The sequence below is a fragment of the Drosophila miranda genome, chromosome XL, assembly GCF_003369915.1.
Source record: "Drosophila miranda strain MSH22 chromosome XL, D.miranda_PacBio2.1, whole genome shotgun sequence".
Classification (NCBI taxonomy): domain Eukaryota; kingdom Metazoa; phylum Arthropoda; class Insecta; order Diptera; family Drosophilidae; genus Drosophila; species Drosophila miranda.
This window is the reverse complement of record NC_046673.1, coordinates 14,915,786-14,939,808: the sequence shown is the minus strand read 5'-3', so window position 1 is coordinate 14,939,808 and position 24,023 is coordinate 14,915,786. Positions and strand designations below refer to the sequence as shown.

At 43.6% G+C, this 24,023-nt stretch overlaps 5 protein-coding genes and 1 long non-coding RNA gene across 8 annotated transcripts in view; 3 read left to right on the top strand and 3 right to left on the bottom strand.

Annotated features, from left to right (window-relative positions):
- Window positions 1–1,698, bottom strand: part of LOC108164594 (uncharacterized protein DDB_G0283357) — a 37,004-nt gene extending 35,306 nt beyond the window's left edge. The window contains exon 1 of the mRNA XM_033388639.1: window positions 1,440–1,698. The gene's annotated coding sequence lies outside the window, so the exon portion shown is untranslated. The remainder of the gene's footprint in view (window positions 1–1,439) is intronic.
- Window positions 482–1,679, top strand: LOC108164618. 2 transcript variants are annotated; one of them, XR_001775872.2, is made up of 3 exons: window positions 482–662; window positions 806–955; window positions 1,019–1,679. It is a non-coding gene; the product is annotated as an uncharacterized LOC108164618 (long non-coding RNA). The 2 variants fall into 2 exon arrangements; XR_001775871.2 differs by having other exon boundaries at window positions 482–737.
- A 723-nt stretch (window positions 1,699–2,421) lies between the features above and the next one.
- Window positions 2,422–6,038, top strand: LOC108164571 (poly(ADP-ribose) glycohydrolase). The gene is made up of 3 exons (XM_017300391.2): window positions 2,422–2,887; window positions 2,948–3,656; window positions 3,730–6,038. Exons 1-3 carry the CDS (start codon window positions 2,755–2,757, stop codon window positions 5,078–5,080), a joined length of 2,193 nt encoding a protein of 730 aa, XP_017155880.1. The 5' UTR covers window positions 2,422–2,754; the 3' UTR covers window positions 5,081–6,038.
- On the bottom strand, window positions 5,656–7,619 carry LOC108164573 (probable insulin-like peptide 7). Its single transcript, XM_017300392.2, has 3 exons — window positions 7,391–7,619; window positions 6,265–6,443; window positions 5,656–6,201 (listed from the first exon to the last, which is right to left on the bottom strand). Exons 1-3 carry the CDS (start codon window positions 7,531–7,533, stop codon window positions 6,032–6,034), a joined length of 492 nt encoding a protein of 163 aa, XP_017155881.1. The 5' UTR covers window positions 7,534–7,619; the 3' UTR covers window positions 5,656–6,031.
- A 3,114-nt stretch (window positions 7,620–10,733) lies between these two features.
- On the top strand, window positions 10,734–11,493 carry LOC108151746. The gene is made up of 2 exons (XM_017280572.2): window positions 10,734–10,998; window positions 11,054–11,493. Exons 1-2 carry the CDS (start codon window positions 10,822–10,824, stop codon window positions 11,348–11,350), a joined length of 474 nt encoding a protein of 157 aa, XP_017136061.1. The 5' UTR covers window positions 10,734–10,821; the 3' UTR covers window positions 11,351–11,493.
- Window positions 11,494–11,826: 333 nt separating this feature from the next.
- LOC108165024 (allatostatin-A receptor) overlaps window positions 11,827–24,023 on the bottom strand; it is an 88,169-nt gene continuing 75,972 nt past the window's right edge. Inside the window, exons 5-10 of one of the 2 annotated variants that reach the window (XM_017301060.2) lie at window positions 23,408–23,558; window positions 17,000–17,118; window positions 15,681–15,756; window positions 14,606–14,761; window positions 14,422–14,530; window positions 11,827–14,112 (exon numbers count right to left, since the gene is read on the bottom strand). In XM_017301060.2, the coding sequence (XP_017156549.1) occupies window positions 14,426–14,530; window positions 14,606–14,761; window positions 15,681–15,756; window positions 17,000–17,118; window positions 23,408–23,558 (607 nt within the window). In that variant the 3' untranslated portion in view covers window positions 11,827–14,112; window positions 14,422–14,425. The other variant, XM_033394194.1, reaches the window with a different exon arrangement.

The following is a 24,023-nucleotide window of genomic DNA, read 5'->3' as shown; positions in this document are numbered from 1 at the left end:
CTTGAATAAGTTTACTAACATTTCGCATTTTCGGGGCGGTTTTCTTTCGCTGCTTTCTATATCTATGGCATGCACAGCCCCTCACCATTGCCCTCGCCCTCACACTACCCCTCCTCTACCTGTTTTTGGCAGCTGTCGCAAAAGGCTTTCAGTAAGAGAAAGAGAGTCAGAGAGAGAGAGAGAACGAACGCTTTAGTGTATTTCTAGGTTATGGTCAAGGCAACGAATACGCAGATTTGAAGGCTAAAAAGTCAGAGAGAGTGTGTGTGAGTGTGAGAGAGAGAGGAGCACACTCACCCTGGCACACATACTAATTTGCAGAATTCTTTGAGTGATAACTGTTTCTGCTGCCCATTTTGCTGCTTTCATTTGTTTACGCGTCATGCCACAGGTAAGCAAAGCGAGAGAGTGAGAAACAGGGGATTGCAGCAGCAGAGGCGGACGTAAGGTATATTAAATATAAGGTGCGAAGAGAAGCACTGGCAGGTTCCAGTAGGGACTAGTTTTGGTTTGCCAGAACACACAATTTTTTTCTCTCTCTCTCACTGTGTGGGTAAATGCAGCTGAGGCAGGTTTTACTTTCGTGTTGCCACTCTACCAGACAGCCTCCCCTGCTATTGAATGTACCTTGGGTAGAACTAGAGGGAGAATCAGCAGAAAAGGTAGAATATTAGTAAGAGGGAGAGGAGGAGAACTGCGCAACTGCTGATTAGAACATTAGCTTGTGACAGATAAAAGTCTGTTGAACTTTTGAAAAAAGTACATTCAATAAATTATTTTTTATTTTGATTTTGTTGTTTTGCAGTATTTTGTTTTTGAGCAGCAGCAGCGACGCGCCGCTAATTTTAGCGCTGCTTTCAAAACAAACAAACAAGTCTCTCTGCCACGCTCGCTCTCTCAAACTCGCTCTCTATCTCGCGGCAGCTCCAGTGCAAGGTGTATGTTATCAGGTGAGGTAATGTTACTACTATGACAGGAGTGGCATATATATACAAATATTATTAAATATATCCGGTAGCTTGCAAATATTCAAGGACTTTCACTTCAATTTTGATGGATGCGACTCGACTCCCGAAATCAAGAGTGCGCTCTTTGAACGCCCCACCTTATGGAAAAACACTGTCTGGCCGCGGTCGCTCTTCCAGATTGCACGTGTATGCGATAATAAGAGAGCGGGCACCACCGCTTACACGTAAGCTCCAGCGCTTAAGAATGGTCTACTAGAAGCTGACCGAGGGGCGGGAGAGAGTGGTGAATGACAGACTGACGAAGAGCATAAGAGAGCGGTTGTGGTGGTGGCGGTGGTGGGAGAGGGAAGTAAATAAAGCGGCGTTTCTGCCGCCACTGACGTCAACAAATGGGGAGATGTGGCAAGCTTTTTGGAAAACTCTTCAGTTCACATAAATCCATGCAATTATCCATAATACCCAAAAATTTACCTGTTTTTGGAGCTCAAATTGTATATTGAGTACGCACAAACATATGCACCTATGGATACACCAACACACACATATAATTATGCACTTTTCAGTACTTTATTCCTTTTAACTTAAACACCGCAAAAATAAAAACATTATTTTGTAAGGCTGATTAATTAACACATACTTATCGACTTGGGAATTTATTCAGATTATTTGATTTTCGTACCGATTTTTGGTTTCGGGAGAAGTAAAAAAAAAGCAAGAAAATAATTGTTTTGCTTCTGACGGGCTACTAAGCTTACTGTTAATTTGCCATTCAGCCTGGGATAAGCAGTGTGTACACAGTCCCAGCGGTGTAGATAGTGATGCGCAATCGTTACGCGCCAAAGCTATTTTTAAAATTTAAAATCATTTGATTTCACTAAAATTCACTAAAATATAATAATATAACGAATAGGCAAACAAGCGTTTGCTCCACTTAACCAAGTGCAGTGCCACAATATACAAACAGTATTATTTTTCGCGGTTTAACTCAAGATGTTCAAATAGGGTGGTTAAGTGGGCAAAATGAGTTCTTATCGGTATGTTATTTTGGTATATTTCTGAGGGTCGGAGTATAGCCACACACTTTGCATATTTTAATACTTGTCATTGTCATTGAGTATTTTCTAGTATTTTTCAGTATTGTTTTTAGACGCTTTATTGAGTCACCTCTTGACCAAAGCACTATGTAAAAATCGTGTAGAAATGCCATTTAGCGTCAGTATTTTTTTGACGGTCAGAAGGTGTATGGTATCGATAAGTCCGATAAGACACCAGGTCAATAGCTGTCCAGCTAAAAGAATTTTGAGTATTTTCAAGTACTTTCTAATCTTATCCAGTATTTTTCCAACAATCGTCAAGTGTCTCCGGATAATTACGTAAATATGTAGTTAATATGTAGAGAATGTGTACTTATCGTGGAGTTACAATGTATAAACAGTAATTTAGTGGACCGTATTTGTTAAAACCATATTTTATAAGTAATCAAATAAAAGATAGAGTACTTAAAATTAACCTGTCTTGTAGAAAATTTATTTATCTACGAATAAAATAAGGTGTTCAGGGCTGAGAGTCCCATCTATCTAGTTATATTCAACCGAATGTCAAAAACGTGGGATGCGATGATTCCATGATGATTCATGACAGCAAATAATTCTCATCGCTACTTCAACAAAACACAAAACAACCGCAGCCCGGCAAAATTTTACGAACACTTAATAAATTATTTCTGGAGTCTGCACTCAACTGCAGGGGCATAGCGGCGTTGACGGTGCGTTTGGGCGACGTCGAAATGGACTCGGACATAGAGGAGGCTGTCGGCAGCCCCGAGGCGGAGGCCAAAACCGGCATGACAGCAGCAGCAGCCGGCAAATCGCTGCTTAAACTGGAGAAAGCGAAGAAAGTTCAGAAAGAGTGTGCAAATGGTGAGACGCAAGCGAAACACAAGTCAGACACATGGCTAATGCATATTCTGATTCCCAAAGGTACAGGCTCGGGCTCGGGCTTGGGGTCGGGTTCGGGTTCGGGCTCAGGTCCACCCTCACCGGATCAGAGCTGGCGTGGCGTGCCTATCGAGGATATACATCGGGGCCTGCCTCTGTTCCAGCTGGAGCATATGGGAGCCGTATTGCCCAGTTCCTTGCACCGCGTGATGCACAAGCATCCCATACGCGAGTCAATCCATGTGCCGCCGCGCCCGTTCAAGGGGGCCGGCAAGTGGGACTCGGACCATGTGCGTCTGCCGTGCGCACCGGAGAGCAAATATCCACGCGACAATGGCGATGGGACCACAACGATCGGTTCGCGCTGGGAGATGATCGAGCGGGCACTGCTGCAGCCGATTTCCAGCAGCAAACAGCTCCAGGATGCGATACTCTCCTACAACACAACGTACAAGAGCAAGTGGAACTTCCGCGCGCTGCACCAGCTGCTCGAGGAGGAGCTGGACGAAAGCGAGAAAAAGGTGTTCTTCGAGGACCTTCTGCCCCGCATCATCCGTCTGGCCCTACGTCTGCCCGATATCGTTCAGGCCTCCCTACCCCTGCTCAAGCAGCATACGAACAGCATGATCACACTCACGCAACAACAGATCTCGTGCCTGCTGGCCAATGCCTTTCTCTGTACCTATCCGCGCCGCAACACGCTCAAGCTCAAATCGGAGTACAGCAGCTTCCCGGATATCAATTTCAATAGGTGAGCGGATAGGACAGGCCTTACCCATCACCCAGTGCTTATCCCACGTTTTTTCCCCCTTTCCCTCACACAGGCTCTACCAATCGTCGGGTTCTGCCGTAATGGAGAAGCTTAAGTGCATTATGCACTATTTCCGGCGCATCTGTCCCACAGAGCGGGGTGACGGCAATGTGTCCACCGGATGTGTGACATTTTTTCGGCGCAGCGTCAAGCCGGATCGAACGACGATTTGGAATGAGGTAACGGAGTCGCTAGGCGACGTACCGCTACATGTGAATTCGGCCGGAACGATCGAGGACCAGGGCCTGGGCCTGCTGCAGGTGGACTTTGCCAACAAGTATCTGGGCGGCGGCGTGCTCGGTCACGGCTGTGTACAGGAGGAGATCCGCTTTGTGATTTGTCCGGAACTGATGGTGAGCAAACTCTTCACGGAGTCCCTCCGCCCCACCGAGGCGCTGATGGTGCTCGGTGCGGAGCGCTATAGCAATTACACCGGCTATGCCGGCAGCTTCACTTGGTCCGGCAACCACGAGGATCTGACGCCGCGGGACAGTTCGCGACGCCGCCAGACGGCGATTGTGGCCATCGATGCGCTTCAGTTTGCCAATGCCACACATCAGTATCGCGAAGATTTGGTGGAGCGGGAGCTGAACAAGGCCCACACCGGCTTCATGCATGCGCTGTCTAGCGAGCCGCCGGGCGTGGCCACTGGCAATTGGGGCTGCGGTGCCTTTGGGGGCGATGCCCGTCTCAAGTCGCTGCTGCAGCTGATGGTCTGCGCCACATTGCACCGTCCGTTGGCCTACTACACCTTCGGCAACATTCGGCTGCGCGACGAGCTGCATGAGATGTGGCAGCTGTTCCGCAGCCAGGGCACCACCGTGCGGCAGCTCTGGACCGTGCTGCGGCGCTTCGACTACAGTCTGCGCTCCAACCCATCGCAATCGAGCCAGCCGGCCGCCAAGCCGAATCTCTATGACTATATACGCGATGAGCTGATGAAGAAGAAAACGCCGCCATCATCAACGTGTTCCACACCGCAGTCGATCAAGAAGCTGCCGGCCAGTAATGAACAGAGTCCAGACTTGTTTGCCTCGCAGGACGATTCGACAAGCTCGCCGGTCGTTCTCCTGCTCTCCGACGATGAAGAGGCCAATGCCATGATGATGGCCGCCAGCCTGGAGGCCACGCCCAGCGAGAGCAGTCAGCCAGGAGCAGCTGCATCAGCAGCAGGAGGAGACTCACCACCGAAGGTAGCTGCTCCTAACCTGCGACAGCTGTCTCTTCTGGATATGCTAGACGGCCACTACGATCAGGGCCAGGCCCCGAAGCGTCCGCGTCCTCCCCACAGCGGCCCCACGGGCCAAGGGCCGGCCAAGAGTCGCAAGGAAAATGATGACGATGGGGAGGCCCCACCACGTTAAAAGGCCAGCGGTGGGGGATTTTGACTAAGTGATATTATTCTAAAAGGTTTTTAAACACATGAAGACATCGAGAGAGAGAGAGAGAGTGAGAGAAAGGATAGCAACACGACTTCTTAAAAAAACTATCTTTGCAAACAGGAAACTGGTGACACACACACTCGTTTCTGTTTCCAATAAAGATATTTTCTTGAATAAGTTGAGAAAGGGGCTTCTCGCCCTCACAGCATATACACATATTACTCGTTTGGTTCTTGTAATTGAGCAAAGGCCTACTACACCACGCTACACTCTACTCGTACAAAAGAAGACCTTCTTCTGCTCCTCCGCCATTGTGGGTCGCCTTCAGTCTCAAAGACGATCGGCGCAAGCATAATGATTCATGTGTTGAAGAAAGTACAAGCAAGAACAGGCTCTTGCAGGTGCACCGAATGGTTGAAGACATCTCGTCAGTCCGAAGATGCTCTCGCTGTGAGTGTCTCGTCGGGTTCATCGTCGTAGCTCACCCATAACGCGGATGTCTTTTCTTCTATTATAGTAATTAAATTTGCATTTAGTAGATATTTTTCGTAAAGAAAACTTTACGGGAAGCCCATTTCCATCTATCTAATTATACTTTCATGCTCCCTCTCTCTCTCTCATTGTCTGATGGTACCCAAAACATATAATTTAGAAAATAGTCAACAACTATACTGATATACCGCACATGCATACATACTATATGTACTCGTAGAATGTATAGAAATCTAGATGAACTTAGTACAAGTGTTTTTTTTTTGTTTTTTTTTGTGAACCCCAAGAACTTTGACGATCCATAAACTTTATTCATTTAGCCCCACACTGATGCACACACACCCAAACGACAATGACACCAACAACAAGAACAACAGATAAAACAAAAAGCATATAGTATAGTATATAACCACATGTATCTGTAGAACAACCAAAGGGAAATCAATAATGATTGCGTCGCTTATTGGAAGGACAGTACTCGGCATATTCCTCCCAGGTACAGCCAGCCTTGGTGCAGCACTCGTTGGTGATCGACGGAGCGTTGGAGCGACGAGTCCTCAAGAACATGTTGGCGTAGTTCACGTGCAGCCAAGTCGACGGGGGCGTACCAGCTGAAAGGATTTTGCAGATACACATATGCATGAGAGGTGCAGGAGGATCATCTTAATACTCACGTTTCGAGGAGGAGGAGCTCTGCTTGATCCAGGCCTCGTCGTTGCCCGTCCGCTTGCGGTTGCGTCGCGTCAGGCGGTAAATGTCCTTCTCGCAGGCCCAGTATAACTGGCGGATGAGCTTGTCCCGGCACCGGGAATGGGTCTCCTGATGCCACACATTCTCCCAGTCCGACTGTGAGCTGAAAATATACACACGATATATACATATTTGCATAAGCGATTTGCACTGTTCTCTCGGTTGCTATTACTCTTCGGATTTGTTGAATAAATATAAAATTTCTTGTTAAATTTGTGGTTACTGTTGGCAGAAACTGAATACAATCTGAGGATCATACAAATCTCATGGAACATTAATCTAACCTAATCGCAGCGCGATACGAATCAAAAAATTTTTGAAATTTAAGTTTCAGTAATAATTCGATTGGAAGTCGTATGAAACTTCGTATATGACATCGAAAAAGCTCCGTGTTATAGACTATTTCTTTGTTCCACTAAAGATTCTTTTAGAATTTATAACAATTAGAACTTCTCCTAAATTTAATTGGTATGTTTAATAATTTCCTATTAGATGTTGATTACAAAACTTGTGTAGCTGTAGGACCACTTTGGAAATCCCCTATCAGAAAAAAAACCACGTAACTCTCGTAGCTCGCAATCGATTTGAGACCAAGAAGTTTTTAATGGTTTGAAAGGGTTCAAGAAACTAGTTTTCCAAATTTCGTCTCAAATTTAAGCATTTACCTATCAAGTATTTACTTTTCATAGAATATATCTTCATCTCGTTGTGTATTTATAAGAAAAACACCAACAAAATCAATTTTATAGCATTATCTGCATTTTGGACTCCCCCTATAAGAAAACAAATTCACGTAACTCCACAAAATGCCAACCGATTCGCAGCCACTATGTTTTAAACTAACTGAAGGGGTCCAAGAAATCATTTTGATTTGGTTTCAGAAGATTTCGTATTAATTTGTAATTTGGAAAATACGAAAAACACTAACCACAGTACCACTTCATTCTGGACTATCCCCATTAGAAAGAAACCCATGTAAGGCCCAAGAACCTCAATCGATTTAACATCAAGAGGCTATCAGTCAATAAAAACCATTCAATGTTCACTCACCGTTCACGAAAGAGCAACTCGAGTCCCTCCTCGGTGTGATGCAGTGCATCGGAGGTCTGGAATAGCTGCAGAATGAACAGCAGAACGGCTCCGCAGAGGGTCCAGCTCCTGGGACCGACACCAGTAGTCGATGGTTGGCCCATGATGATGGGGAAAATGCTGGTGCAGCTGCTGCTGCTGCAAGATCCTTGGATGTCCCTGGTGTGTGCGGCTTACACAATGGCCGCGTGGCGACTGAACAGTTGGGCCGGTGTGCGGTCCGGTTTTGAAATATAACCGGAGACGGTCGCGGTCGCGGCCGCGGCCGCGGCAGCGCGTACACGGTCAAGGCGGCGGCCAACTGTCGGGCGTCTGCATAATTAAATGGGCTGACACCGCGGATGCTATCCGAGCTTATTTGAAGTAATGAGCACGTAGAGGGTTGCCACGCCACACAGGTCTTCTATGTATGGGAAGGATAATGAAGAGCAACGGCAGCAATTGCCTGTGGCCTGGGCCGCTTATTGCCTTGTTTATTTGTGGTCCGGTACGTACCGGCCCGGCCCGGCGCCATCCCCTGTGCCCTGGCCTGCTCCTGTTACCTGTTGCTGCTTCTCCTGACGCTCCTGCACCGGACACTGACGATGCTGCTGGGGTTAACAAAACAACATAAAATCGAACAACTTACGCCTGTTGCTCTTTTTGTTTGCCTCGTAAAAATCGGTATAGCCTCTCGGCCAGAGTGTTCTCAGTGTGTTCTCATTTCGAAGATCGCATAAATTGTCCAATATTTGCACGAATTTCAATAACCAGCCGCCCACACACGCTTCAGGAACAGTGGAACAATTTACTCTTCATTTTCCCAATTCTATATGCCTGTCATGGCTATCCTTTGGCCTTCGTATTGCAGTATTTTCATTGAATCTGGTGACACCCACTGTTCTTAGAGAAGTTGCGCCCACACACAGACAGACAGAGAGAGCGACAATTGCTTAGCTAAATAATGTCACTGTTTACACATGTTGTCCCAATTTATGCAGCACTAGACCTGCCTGCTGGCTGCTGGCTGCTCCTTCTACCCACATATACACCCATTTGTACCTTTTACACCTTCATTTCCTCGGCGGCTCAGTTCTTGCTTGACTTTGCCAGTGGCTGGTTGGTGGCGACATTTGGAGCAGACTCTTCCTTTTGGAATCTTTTGTTTTTTTGCAAAGTGTGTGTGTGTGTGTGTTTTGAAAGCTGGAAGAATCTAGAAGGTTTGCCTAGGCCTGGATATTCTGGTTTTGATTTCTAAAGCGCTTTCTAACGTTTATCCAACCATCCATGGCCGTTTCATATAGCATATACAATTAAATATACTCGTTATCAATGATATCTAACGGGCTAGCCAGTGATAAAGAGTCTGTGATGTTACTTTGCCCAGCCGGATCCAAAGTCAAAGCAGGTCAAGCTGCAGGACTGCTAAGGGTATTATCATAGTTAATAGTCAAAACCTATCCCTAACTGCTGAAGTAGCAGCCGTTGGGGTCCAAGAAGCACGAAACCCTGGCCGGAACAGCCCCTCTTTTTGGTCCTTGCCCGTGCCTATGCACAAGGGTCCTTGACCGTCGGATGCGGCTCGTCATCGTCGGGGTCTGCTTTGTAGTTCTTACGCGGCAGACTGCGTAACTCACGCCTCACCGAAGTTGTGGGGTCCGGCAGAGGGGCAGCGAGCTCTGTGGTCACATCCGCATCGATACCTTCTTCCTGGGCGGACTCCTTGCGTCCTCGTCGTGCGCGGATATCCCTCGTCTCGGTTGTGGGCTTGCGCCCAAATTTAAAAATTCCTTTGATTAAAACAATACTCTATGCTTTTCTTTGCATGTTTCCGCTTTCATTTATTGCATCATCTGTTCACACTGTTTTGCCACAAATCTATAGCTGGCGCCTTGGCCACCTTCTGCCAGTGCTGCCCATGGGCTTCGCTTTTTTGCTCTTTCTTTTGTGATTCGCTTCTGTTTTGTTACCGAGCTACGGAGTTCTACCTTGGGTATCTATGTTCTTCTTACCCATCAACGAAGCCAACCTCCTCCTAAAACCACAAAGACTCTTTTCAGGATACACTGAACTTGTATTAAATGTTAATATTAGGAGAATGGTTTCAACAGAAGCGTTACATTGATGGGCTTTATTTGGGGTGCTTATATTCTGATCAAGAAATGGAAAACCAATAAAGAACCTCCAACCATTTGATTCCATTTTGCTTTGCAGATTTTCCAATTAAACGCTGCGCGTGCTCTCATAGAATAAACGAAGATATTTAAATGAAAACTCCGAGCACTCAGTGGGTGCAAGAAGATAAAGAGGGGGGAGATGGCCATCATTGAAAGTGTCAAGAGACAAAGTGACTGAACAATTGACAAACTTTTGTCTCTTGTCCCTTGTCTCTCCATTGTCCCCAGTTCCTAGTCCCTTGGTCGTGGGGTCTCTCCGCACAATTCACTCAATAAAATCCATGACTTGATAGCGAGAGGGGAAGAGATAGTGGGAACGAGAGATGTGGCTGGAGTGGGAAAGAGTGAAAGATGAAGAGAGGTATAAAATATTTTGCAACTTGCATCTTTGCCCTTCCATGCCACAAAACTTCAATGAAAATGAACGAAAGCTATAAAAAAATATGTGACCAGAGGATATGAAATTTATATGCATTTGCACCGCCACTCGTACTTTTATTTGCATGCCACCTCCCACCAACCCCTTCGTGGGGGGCATGGAGTATGCCACTTGCCACTGGCGTGACACTGCATTAAGGATAATGTTGATCATCAATTTTTTTGGAGCTGATGCCGGTAATGAACCAGTGAGCCGAGCGACTGATGGCCTTATTGCATGCCTGCTGCTTGGATGCAAAAAATTGAAATTTGTTTACGAAAAACTATAAATCTAACGAGTTCCGGATGGATGGGGCAGCGTAGGGTAATGTCGAGATAATGAGATTTTTTCATATGCCGCAAAAGAGCATTTCGCATGCATACATTTGTATTTTTCGAATGTTTTTCTTTGTGTTAAGATGACATTTAATTGAAAAGTGTTTTGATCTTTTACGCTTTTCTGGGTGGTATCTATGGTATTAAATTGTGGGAAATGTGACAAAAGACAGCGGAATATGCGTCGAAATATACTTTGTGGAGCCACTGGGACTGTTTTCAGGATGTTAGCCATAAGGGAGCCATAAAGGAGTACGGGTATATGTTTCTCTAGATATACATATGTATGTACCTGTCCCACACGACGAGTATCCGTTTAACAACAAAAAGGAGGCCGTTTGTTTCGAATCGTTGTGTGTCTTATTGTTATTCCTATTCTCATTCATTCCATTGTACTAACTGCTGACATCAACATCCAAATTTACGGATATTCAAGTCGAATTTTTTAGATCAATTTATTTGCTTGTGATATTTTTATTGACGATGTCGGACATCAGCAACCATATTTTGAGTTTGGTTAGCAATAGCGCCCACTTAAACTTTATTCACGACTTTCGTGAAGCCTTTGGCGATGATGGCATGTATGCATTTGAATTGATAAACAAAGCCGCCGACGCCTGGCAGGGGCTGACTCCCAAGGAGAAGCTGCAGTTCGAGAAGGTACAGTACATTCGATCACTGAATTTTGTTTGCTTATCGCGTGTCCTCCCCTTAGGAGCAGTACCTGGCGGCTCGCAGAGCTGAAATGGAGCGTGTGAAGCGCGGGGAGTCTGCGGGTCTGGTGTGGGCCGAGCAGAAGAAAGCCTTCCGCAAGCTGGCAAAGCGCGGACAGGCCAAGTACAAGGCCGAGTTTAAGGTGGAGGGCATGCAATGGGGACGCTTCAAGGAAAACGAGCCCCAGCTCAAGCGGGACGATGCCTCATCGCTCAAATATAGATCCTGTTTTTTCAGCGTGTTGGGCATTATCCTGGACAAGTGTCGTTCCAAGCGTCAGAGCGCACAGTTCGACTAATCTGCAGCTAAAACCAATATTATATTTATGAATCCTCTGAATGGAATTCATATTCTTGTAGGGTAATACTGAAGCCGCCATCCTGCAAGTTCCTGCCATATATTTATTGTTCCCATTCCACAAATACAAACTCTTTTCCTTCATCTTGAATATGGCGTTCGAGTTAATTACATTTTCCAGAAACTGTGTTTTTTCAACGACTTGTTATAATAATCGTTTTGGCCCGCATCGTCGGCGCCCATCGATCAAGGGCCCAATCGGTCCATCAGCCAGTCAGACTGGCTCCAGTCCACTCGGTGGATGCAATTTTATGCTTTTTTGCTTGGAACATTAGTCAAAATGTTCCCCAAATATGGCTAGAACCAACAAAAAGTCATCAAAATTCATTAAAATGGAAAACTCTCCGACCCCCAAAGACCCTCAAAGAGTACAGATGCTGGATCAGGATGCCCCAAGCTGATCCGAGACGAGTAGTGTACACCGATCCATCAATTTTATTTAACACAATGAACAAATTTTATTGTACATATACATTCATATACGAATACAATATCTTTTGCTGATCTTCTTTTTCTTATATTAGCTAATTATTTTTATTTTTATTTGTTTTGCAGAACGTAAGAAAATAATAAAGACATTGTCTGTATTATTTTTTCTCTAGTTATACATACATATTTTGTTGTTTGTGTGGCTAGGCGGCTAGTAAATACCCTACAGTCAAGCGGGCACATACGCACATAAATACATAAATGACACAAAAAAAAAAAACAAAAGAAAAACACTCCTTTGAATTATTTGCTTAAGTTCTATAATATTTTAATTCATTTTCATTGAGTTAATTTTGGTTTTAAATTTGAGTCAAAAATTTGGTTTGCTCCGTTTTTTTGTTCTAAATTCAAATATTTTTCAATTCCACAACTGTGCTAGGAATGCAGTAGGACATATATATACATACATATACATATATGCAAGTATGTATACAGTATATGCATTTAACAGACACACATGCATACATGCTATAGTATATGGTAGATATCTCTATGAATAAATACACGAGTTGCTGTTCATCGAATTTCCCATAAATAACATAAGTGTGCTTATTGGAATTCATCAATCCATCTTATGTTACATTTTTTAATTCGGCAAGGCCGAAGCAACGCAAAATAAATTAAGAATTTAACAAAAAAATTATATTCACTTTTCCCTTTGCATCGATTTAGCTTATTTAATAGTCAAATACATACACACATACCCGCATGTACATACATATGTATAAATATTGTTGTATACAATTAATAATCTATAATTTACATGATTAACTAATGGCGTAACAAAAACATGGCCAAACATGTCATGGCCTGTCATGAGATATTTTTTTCCAGCTTTTTGGGGGCAAGGTATCGACTGGCTGGGTACTCTTTGGGTACTCGAAATATCTGTGAGACGTTCCCCAATGAGTTCTTTATTAATGCAACACCAATTGGTGTCGTTTTAGGTCTTTAAGCATAACATATCCATGAACTTAAGCCTCATATGCCCTGTTCTCCACTCAATTGGCGAGTGAAATTCGCATTAAACGTTTTATTATGAAATTGAATGGTAATCCCCGGTAGGGGTTTCCACGGATGAACGATTTAATTAGCATAAAGAGATTTGATGAAAGGATTATACACACATTCATTTATGCGTTTCATATGCAATTGAGCTCTGAGAGTATTAGAAATTCAATTAGGACTTGTACGAGTATCTACTCGTTTAATGCATTGCTCAAACAATTCATGCACGATACACATAGTATATGTATGTATGCAGGTATTATCTAAGTATCCATATAGGTTTCATCTTAATTACGAGTAATTTCAGTAATTTTTGTGCTACTTTATAAATGTAATATGTTGTAATTGTATACCAAACATAATAAAAAAACAATTAGGTGTCGAAAGTGTTGGGTTTAATATAAATTTCAACTGCCATTCGAGTAAATCTGTATCCATCTCCGGTCCTCCTCTGGTCATAACATTTCATATATGTTGTAATGTTGTGAGTGGAGTTTTGTTAATTATAAATTTCCGCTATTAAACGCTTAATGGCTAAACGACACTCATACAAAACCAACGATTTACATTTGGTTACAGGAATTTTCCATTAACATGGCCCTGCACTTACATTTATTTGGTTTTGTCATCTCCTCTTTGCCCCACCATTAATCATCGAGCATCAATTTTTCTGCAAATTGAAACTCTCCTCATTTTTTGTGTAAATTTCATTTCGAACAATTGAATTGTAAGTTTCTTGTTATCAAATATTTTCTTTTTGCTTAATATCCTAGCATTGTTTATTTTATTTCTTGCTTATTTCTCTAAAAGTTCAAAAAATTGTACACAGCATCTTAATTAATGATACAATTAATATTATCAATTTTTGAAACACACACAACTTGGCAACCAATTAGAACTGATCAAACCTTAAGAACATATTCACAGAACTCATGTTGAAAAATCTGGAAAATTAATCACTATTTAAGACTGTAAGTAAGTAAATAACAAGGACAATTATATTCTCCTCTTGGACATAAATCGGTTAATATACATACACACATATGTATGTATATTTATAGTTAACTATAGTGCGCCGTGTTCTCAGAAAAAAGTTGTATTTCTTATTAATTTGTATTTTTGTTAAATTTAAATTCAAATTTCCATTTCTTCGGTTGACCCATCCATCTCTCCTCATCGACCATCAATGCATTTCATTCTTCAGAGCTGCAAAATGGAGTAGAGCAAAATACACTTAGATGCAAATACAAAAATTTCTCTTAATGCCTTAACTATGTACATATATTACGAATTTTCCCAAAGGCACTTTGGGACTTTAATGCCATTATTCATGGATTAACTGTTGCAGAAACTGTGACAAAAACAATTATGCAACTAAAATACAAAAGTTTATGGTACGAGTATATGAAAAAACTTTTACGTAGATGGTGTACGGCTTTTATACAAATTAAAATTTGGAGCACGACTGTTATTATTTGTCCAACAAAATGTAGTTAGCTTTTGTTAAACACTTACCCGCTTAGAGCATTTCAATATTGGACGTTCCGTTGCCGGTTGCAGTGCGCGTGGTCTTTGTCACCTGTGGATTGGTCAAAAGCGGCGGTGGGCTACAGCACCAGACCACCTTGAAGAGGAGCAAAGGAAAAATACATGTTTATGTTTAATCAATCATTAAGAATCAATAGTCATGCTCTCTCACCTTGCGGAATGCCTTGCGGAAGTTGTCGGAGAGAAAGGCATAGAGTATCGGATTGATGCAGGAGTTGGTATAGGCCACCACATGCGATATGATCTGGATGATTACCGACAAGTGACTGCCGCCGTACAGATTGAGTGCCTTCAGGACCAGTATGACCTTTTGTTTTTTAAAGACATGCACAAAAGGAAGTAATCAGTATTTAGTCACAGGCCATATGCTGTCACGGCGTTGATAAATGCAATTTGTGTCTCTCGGATTGTGTGTGTGTTTATGTAATTGTAATTTCATTTGTAATTTGTGAGCACATTGATTTTGTGCAAACACTTTGAATGCTTTGAATGTCTGTTAAAGGAGATGCTGCCAGCAGCCATCAGCCAACAACAGCTGCCGCCAGCTTTGGCCCTGGCTTATTAAACATTTCAGCAAATAAATTGTTCTCGAGGATGCTGGGATGGGCAGGGGCTGAATCACAAATGTCAATTTATCGCAACTATCCGAGTATCTTGGTTACTGTTTGCCAGCAGCTGTTGCTGCTCAAAAACTCAAGTGCTTCGCATCTAATAAAGAGCTTAAAGTGCTAAAATTCAACAAGATTCTATATTTCTCTTATTTGTGTTACAAAAAGGTAAGTTTCATGGGAACATGGAGGCGGATATACTCGTACTAGCCCCCTTCCATACCGCCTATTTATCAGTGGTTAACAGATCTGCCCACGGGGAATCGTATTCGCTGAACATCTACAGACATTTGCTAGTACATCCTCCAATTATCAGTTCAAGGCCACCTGTCAATCGAATTCGAACAGAGCCTACCGAACAGAATTGACATTAATCAGTTTGTTCATAATTTTCGCTCCCTACTGTTTTGCTGGAAAATTGCGATGATTGTGCGTTGTTTATTGGTATGTTGTTTACACGAAAGACTATGTACAAGGCAGTGGCATCTATAGAACTCTGACATAAACTCTTTTTTAAAGTATTTATCGTCTTCGATCAGAACCGATCTACAATATGTATTGGAATAAAGCTATATGGTGTGCAAATGTGTGAATCTGAATGGGTGCTTGAGTACTTACATGGATGGGAAGCCAGCAAATGGCGAATGCCAATACGACAACAACTACCATTCGTGTGACGCGTCGCTTGCCCTTGCTGCAAGTGGACAAGAGGCAATAGAGTTAATCGATAGAAGGGTGAAGATACACAGATATTGGTTATAAATTATGGCATTTCACATTGCATGCTGCTCTATGATTTATGAATTTTCCGTTTTGTAGCTTCCATTTGGGCTCAGAAAAATCTCTTTATTTGATATGACTCCTGCAATTTTCTCTTGAATTTGAATAAGCTTTTTCTTCACACTGTACGTGACTTCTTGCTGGTCTCTCTGTTAAATAATTAAGTTATTGTTTTATGCTGGAACTTTTCTGTTTGGCCGTCACTTAACATTATTTTATTTATGATAAAAACAAACTTTGCAAAGTATTTGCCAAGTTGCGGCCATGGTCTTGTCCAGTTCGTGTCCAACTGAAGTTTTCAGCTTGAACTACTAGTTGGGGAATTGAATAAAGTTTCGCTGGAAATTGATCACGTTGCATGCATTTGTGGCAATGTTTAATTTCTCCACAAAGTCTTGCATCAGTATTCATTCTTTAAAAATTCGCATATACCTATTGTCGAATGATAACCTTTCCATTTGCTTGTAGAACTAACTATTTGAGTCACTGTTTCGCGTGGCTTTAATTTATTCGGAATTTTGGTGACCCCGATGGGGTCTTTTTTGGTCTGTGATCACTGAGCAAACATCTTTAATATTTAGAATTCATTTGACAACAACGAATATACCTATTGTCGAATGATAACCTTTCCATTTGTTTGTAAAACTAACTATTTGAGTCATTGTTTTGCGTGGCTTTAAATTATTCGGAATTTTGGTGACCCCGATGGTGTGCTTTTTTGGTCTATGATCACTGAGCAAACATCTTTAATATTTAGAATTAATTTGACAATAATTTTCTCAAAATAAACATCAAATATTTTCACGGAAGCACCACGGCCTTGCCCTCAGCCTCAATGCTTTTCCTTTTGCGTTTTTCTATTGTACTCATATTTATTACATGGAGTTGGGCACTCATTCCTCCATTTGGCCGCTGTCTTCTCTGGGGAAGTATCGCTCATGCGGAGCCGGCTTACCGTTCCGTTGACCCCACAGTGCAGGGCGCTTAAAAATGTATGAGGCAAAAGCTCACGAGAGCCTCCACCTCCCAGCCTAATAGAAAGGCATTCATCATGGTCCGCAGCCGTGGTCGCAGGTGCCCCTCCGTCTTGTCTGATGATGTCCGTGTAGATGGTATTTCTGTTTGTGGTTTTCTTTGCGGGGGCAGAGTGTACTCACCGTGACTCGGCGGATGGCTTGCAGCCTGGAGCACTCTTCCACAGACGCGCCAACATTCCCATGTAGAGGAAGCAAATCAGCGTCAAGGGTGCCACATACGATGATAAGAAGAAGGAGACCTGCAACGACAGCGGAGTAGTAAATAGTTGGCTGGCTGTGTGGGAAAAGGCAAAGTCATACTGGTCTTCCTGGAACTCGACACAGATTTGGCATTAGTTTTAATTGCATTGTGGCACACAGCCGAAATGCGGTCAACAATGGTCAAAGTTTTCTGCCCAGCCACTCAATGAACACAATTAGGGCTGCTCCTGGGCATAAATGTTGGCCACATTTTCATGGTCAACAGATGGACCAAGGGATAGGATGGGATGGGATGGGTTGGGGTAAATTCTTGTGTTCAAGAGGTTAAAGAGATTTGTGGTAGGAGTCGAGCTAGCGCTGACTTCGGCCATTGGTGGATGGCTGGTCCTTAAGGATGAATGTGCTGGCAATTGCTTTTCATTTAAATGTATTTATTACTAATTCGGACGCCGTTGGATATCCGTTTAATGGTCGATTAGGTATGATTCTTTGCAGATTATAGTCCGCATTTGATTGACTTAAATGTTTGAAATGATAGTAACTAGTTTTTATCATAGTCTAATGATATTGCCCAGGCACTAGAGTATGTTTTGTTTGAGAACTTTTTTGGACCTCCCACGACCCATAAATATATGTAAATTTGAACCAGTCCTGACGCTGCCTGTAGAAAATTCATTGCAAATATTCATATTCATCAAGCTCTCGTATTTATCATTTTGTTTGGTTTTTTGTTCCTTGAGAAATGTCCGTTTTGTGGGTTTTTGTTCGGCTGTTCATATACATATATTTTTTTTGCGTTTTTTGTTCGTGTCTGTTTCTGGTCGAAGGTTCTTGCCGACTACCATCTGCCGTCCTGTCAGCGGCTTTTGTTTTTGCATTGGGAATTGTCAAAAGCGCTGACCCGTAATGCTGCCCAGATACCAGAAATGAGTACCAGACACATTTCCACTCGCCCGGCCACTCCCTGCCCCTCCCTGCCAATCCCTGCCAATCCCTGCCACCAGCTGGCAACGCTTAGCCGTCGTTGCAACAGACACAAACAAAAAAGAAGTAAGATACATGTCTGTATATTTGTATAGTGGGGCGTGAAAAACTGGCCAAAAAAAAAAACTACAACAAAAAAACTACGAGTATGCTGGACTGTCAGTGAATGGATGTGTTGAATGGAGGAATCCAATAATGTTGAAGGAAATTTCAACGGATATCAATTCAGACAGTTAATGGCGCACACGAGTTGTCTGTGAATCAATGAATCGGGCAATGAATCGTTATGAATCCCGCATAAAAGTATAATAACTCTGTTACGATCGGCAGTGAATCCTTAATGGATCTTTAACGATACGGTTGTTAATCAGCAATGAGTTGAATACTCTTACGTTTAAGCAATAAATTGACTGTGAATCAGGTTTTGAAGTGGCCATAAATCAATGAATCAAATGAGTATGGGACATGAAACAGAGATAAAGAAACTATGTATCAGAAAATCGCTTAAGAAACGGGATAGCCCGGTTACCAGGGCCGAACTTTATCCAATTTTAAGCCTTACTTAACTTTTTCATGCCCCAAATAGTGGCCAAGAGCGTTGGTATTTAAAATTGGCCACGGTTCGGTTCAGTTCTGTGCAGCCGTGAACGATATCCAATCGGCAGCTGCAGGCATCGCGGCTTCTCTCGGATGAGCTACGCTGATCCGGGGGGCTTAACCGCGCGGCATTAAATTCATTTGGAGGCGCCTCAAGTTTTCAAGTGGTGGCTGGGCCGGGCCGGGCCGATGGTTCGACTGCTTTCAGCCGAGTGTGAATGATTTAAGGGGCCAGCCAATGAATACAATAAAACACACTCTACCCCCGGAGAATATGCACAAAGGTGCAAGTCGAAAATAAAATATATATCCACGAAATGAAACCGAATTCGGTGCAGGAGCCGCAGGAGCGTCCGGAGGTGGTAGGTAATGAAACGGAAAACGAACAGCAGAACAGCAGAAACAGAAACAGCAAAAAGGAGTCTGAGTCTGAGTCGGAGATGGGGCTGGGGGCTGGGGGGACAGATGAAATCGCGCATGCCGCAATTGTTAATAATCGCTGCCACGCTGCCACACTCCACACCATCACCTTGTGTGGATCCGAGTCCTTCTCGGGATACGGACGCATTCATTCATATTCAGAGAGGACGGCAGACGGAGGGGCGGACGGAGCAGAGGTAATGCCTGACAGCTATGGAATCGAAATCACTTTGTTGGCCATGGCCAATGAACATGTCGTTTGTTATCGACAACGACAACAAGGCCATTCCGAGGACTGACATAATCCCCACTGACACATCTGGCTTGGAGCCCGGATCTGGATACCGGTCTGGGTTTAATGATGCCCCACGATTCTTACTGCTTCCGTCAGTCAGTTGTTGCTGCTTTTTTGGGGGCTGATGTTACTGATGCATTAATTAAAGTGTAAATTGCAAAGGAAATTGTTTGTAATGCCAGTCAGGTCGGGACAATAATGTTAATGATATCTGGCCGGGGGGGGGAGGCTTCGCATCTGTCGCTGACGCAGCCCCGCAAATGCTGCAATTTACGACACATTAATATCCAAGACAATGGGATTTATGCCCCCCCTCCCTCCACATCCACCAACGCGTGATTAAACATTCTGTGTCCCTGCCGTTAGCTCTGTTATCCTGCGGTTTCATATTGTTCGCTGGTCGAGCGGCGATAAGTGTGGAAAGCTGATTGCTGTGACAGCTTATGTGGCGCTGATTGGCCTCTGGGGCCTCTCAATTGTTGGGCATTGTCATTGGATCTTCTGTGTGGCTGAATGATGCGAGACAAGGTCATGATCTTGTATCTGGGTGGAACCCAAAAGGACTTCCTGAATGTGGGTATTACTTAGTGCAATCTGCCATCTTAACTCCATACTTTATCAATCTATTTCGTCAGCTCTTTAAACTTTTAAAGTGGAAAACTTTGCATCCGAAACGATCTCAGTTGCGCTCAGTTAAATCGTCATTTGAAAACAAAACAAAAGAGAAAGTCATTGCCGGAGAAAATCATTAGCAAACATTTCCAAATTGTTTTTCTTTTAGTAGAACTCCAGACACTTGGAGTGTCAATGGACCGAGACAAGGAGGATGGATATATCTGTTCACATCTGATGGATGTTGAGGAGTTGAGGAGCCCATAAACTTTGACAAGTTGTGCATAAAACTTCATTTCATGGCCGGCCACTTACGGCATAGACAGAGATACAAAGATGAGCCTCTACAGATACGCAGATACCACTTGAAGCGATAGATACACGCTATGAAATTTTACAACACAATCGCAAAACGGGGGGGGCCCGGGTATGGGGCCAGTAAATAAAAGTTACCAAACTTTGAAAAGAAACTTTTTTTTTTTTTTTTGTTTTTTTGTCTGTGCGGCTTTTAAACTTTATGCGAGTCCCAATAAAAAGACATAAACTAAAGTGTGTGCCATATGATAAATGGTTATGGCAGGGGGCAGCTCTCGTACTCATAACTTCCTTATATTTTAGCATAGCCCCAGAAATTGCGCCTGGGATTTCTTCCATAAACGCTACTGCGGCGCCTCCGCAGGCACTCTGCGAAATTAATCAACTTGCCACGAGCTCCTCCTCCATGGGTGTGTGTGTGCGCTATACCCAAATGAGACATTAAAAGAAAAAGGGAAAAACTGAAGGAGAAACAGACTAACAGACAGAGGCCGATCAAGCAGGCCCAGATCCCAGAAAAGTACGAAGCCTTAGAGGGTCAGAGCTTTAGACTCCGTTTACGGTGTGACAAGGAGGACTAGGAGTCCAAGGAGCAACTATTCGCAACTAATGCTGGGCGAATGTGTGAATCAATCTAACAAGGTAACCGAGAGCTGTAAAACCAAAGACAATATACAAAGTGAGAGGAGTAACGGCCACACTTTTCTTTGGTAGGGTGGCTTTTAAAAGTGGCTCCAGGCTCTAGCCACAAGAGGGCGCTCGAAAGACGACCCAGATCGGCTGGTTTTTCGTGTGAGTAATGCGGCAACCAACTGATATTTGATTTTCCGTCGAAACATATATATAACTTTAGTATTGTGAAACTTTTTGAAGACCCTTTGCATATCATAGTGAACAGATATAGTCTGCTGCTTAAATTCTTAAATTGTATTGACTCTAGTAATTACTCGCAACTTTTGAATCAAAACTTGTCCCAGCCGTTTTGTAGATAGTTTATTCTACTTTCAATTTGATTGGACATAAAATTTTAAAATAAAAATGTAAATCGTAACTTTTTCAAAAGATTTCGCTTCAATCAATTCAAGATTCAGAGATTGACACTTCAAAAGTTCGTCTTTGGCCAACTTTTGGGGGGGTCAAGCCCTCAATTTTGTTTTTTTCGTCAGAGTTGCAGAAAGATAAACACTTTTGTTGCCCCCGCCTTTCCATGACCTATTCCCATTTCGTGTTCTCCGTTTTGCTGCCATTCATATTCGCCTTTCCCCTCCCTCCAAAGTCCTATTTGTTCTATTTTTATAGGTCCTTTACGATGACAACAATTTGGTCGTTAGTTTCGTTGTTCGTTGTTCCTTTCCGCTTTTACTTTTCGTACTGTGTGGATGTCTCGCACAAGTTTGATCCATTTCTATTTTATTGCCAGACAAGGTCTGAGCCAGCAACACGCACACATAAACAAACAAACCTCCACACACAGATACACACACAGCCAGAAATAGAGAGAGAGAGATTTCGCCTTGACCCTGACAATGAGAGGGGGGAAAAATATCTAATTCGAACCAAAAGCGGCGGTCATTTGCAATTGCACTTTCGACTCTCTAATCGCCCCGATGAATTTCTCTATATAACATCAAAAGGTAGCGATCTATATGCACAGTCAGAGGGGGGTATCCTTATCCGTAACTGTAACCGTACCCGGTATTCGTGACAGTGCCAGGAAAATGAGTCGGAGCAAACTGTGCAATTTGCTGTGCCAGGTAGATGGTTGGTTGGTGACATTAGGACGAGTGTCAACGGCCACCAAACAGGAGCTTGACGAGTGCATATTAGCTGAAGGAGGAGCGGAGTGAGGAGCAGCTGAGCTGCCAGTCGGTTGGGGAGTCAGTGAATCAGCCGCCTCGTGGCACAGTCCGACATCCAGTCAGTCGGTCTGTGAATGGGAATAGACGACAAAGCCCATTCATCGCCCTCACTCTGGGCTCTCGGTGCTGCTCCCCAACAACTGCGGCTTCCTGTGTAACATCCTTCCGGCATGAAATTGCTCTGACACGCTGACGCTGACACGCCAGCCAAGCCAGAAAAGCACAGGGGCGCACCCTTGAAGGGGCGAAGTATGGAGGGGTTTTAAGGAGAGCGGGACTAAGAGAGTGCTGAATTGATTAATAGATACAAGTTCGAGTAATAAACATAGCAAACTGAAATGAAACCCCCCGCCCAGCAACCAACAAAAAAATATGACCAAATCAGCCAAACGGAAAAACCATTTCGGATAACGCTGATCTATGCGTGTGTGGGTCTGGCAGGGTCTGGCATAATGATGATGAAATCGTACTTGGATCCATCCCCCCAAAACGAATCCCCCAATAGCTGGGCCAAATAATTGCAAAATACGACTCTGAACGCCCTCTCTCTCCCTCTGTCGCTCCAGTGTGGCCATATCTACTTGAGCATTCTGGGCCATTGTCTGGCCAGGGACCTACACACACACACATCACGGAGGGGACACCTGATTGAGGGGATGGCATATTTTTGCCAGAAATACTCCAACTAGAGTGCACTGTGAGCACAGATATGAGGAAGGCGAAAACCTTATCGGCTTTGCCAAATGAGGCAAATTCCTTCTGGCAAATTTTAAGCCAACCCCCGGCTCACTCGCTTTGCACGCGCAGATATGTATGAGTAAAATATTAGACAACAGCTCAACAAATTTTGATATGATAGAGAGATATTTTGTATCTTTTTGTGCGAAAGAGAGCTTCTTTTTTCCTTGGGGCTCAATTTTCTACAGCTCCGACTCCACTGTACCGACGAACTGAAGGCATGCTCAGCCATGTGCCCTGGTTCTTTGGTTGTGCTGATAGTATGTCACACGCCCTGACAAGCTGTCGCTCCTAGTGGAAAGTGGAAGGTGGTGTAGCTGTGAGTTAAGTAGCAAATATATTGCAGTCTTGCCGGGCAAGGACTGGAAAATATGACTTGATTTCAACAATAAGCGATCTCCTTCAATTTCACTCAAGCCTCCTCGCCTGGATGGGTATCCCTCTAGACACCACCCACGAAAAAGGGGATAGAGAGGTTCCATTTCATTAGGATGGAAGTTCACTTACCTGGAAGCCAACCAGACTCCAGACCTCCTCCTCAGTGGAGAAGACGCAGGCAGTGCCGGCGTTGCCACGATACTGATAGATGCGCACCGAGTGCGATAGAGCGACGGGAATCGCTGTTGTCACAATCGTTATCCAGGCACACATGATGGCTCTAAAGAGGAGCAGAAGAGAACAGTATAGAACAAGGTAAGAGTTTAGGATAGGATATCAATAAATGAGAGAGAACACGGCCAGTATATCACCTATAATTCTAAAGAGAGTTCCTCTTAGAGATAGAGAAATACATCCCAAGTATTCAGTAGTTGAGAGAGAAGGAATATTGTGAGGAGGGGATGATGGACTGCAAGAAAGAACCTGCCAATAAGCATATTGCTTTATGACCATCAGGCTCCTTCCAGCAGATGGTGAAGGTTGAATGTTAAAGGTCTGAGCATTATGCCTTTTAAAAATGGCAGGTGTATGTGACACAGTTGAGCGATTAAAGCCACTGCCTATGGGGCCATATTCATGTAACAATGAATGACAATGGGGCAGAGGCAGGCATGTACTGTCGCAAAGGTTAGAGGCCAAGGCACATCAAGCATATGGACCAGGGAGTATTGAGCAGGGAGCAGCG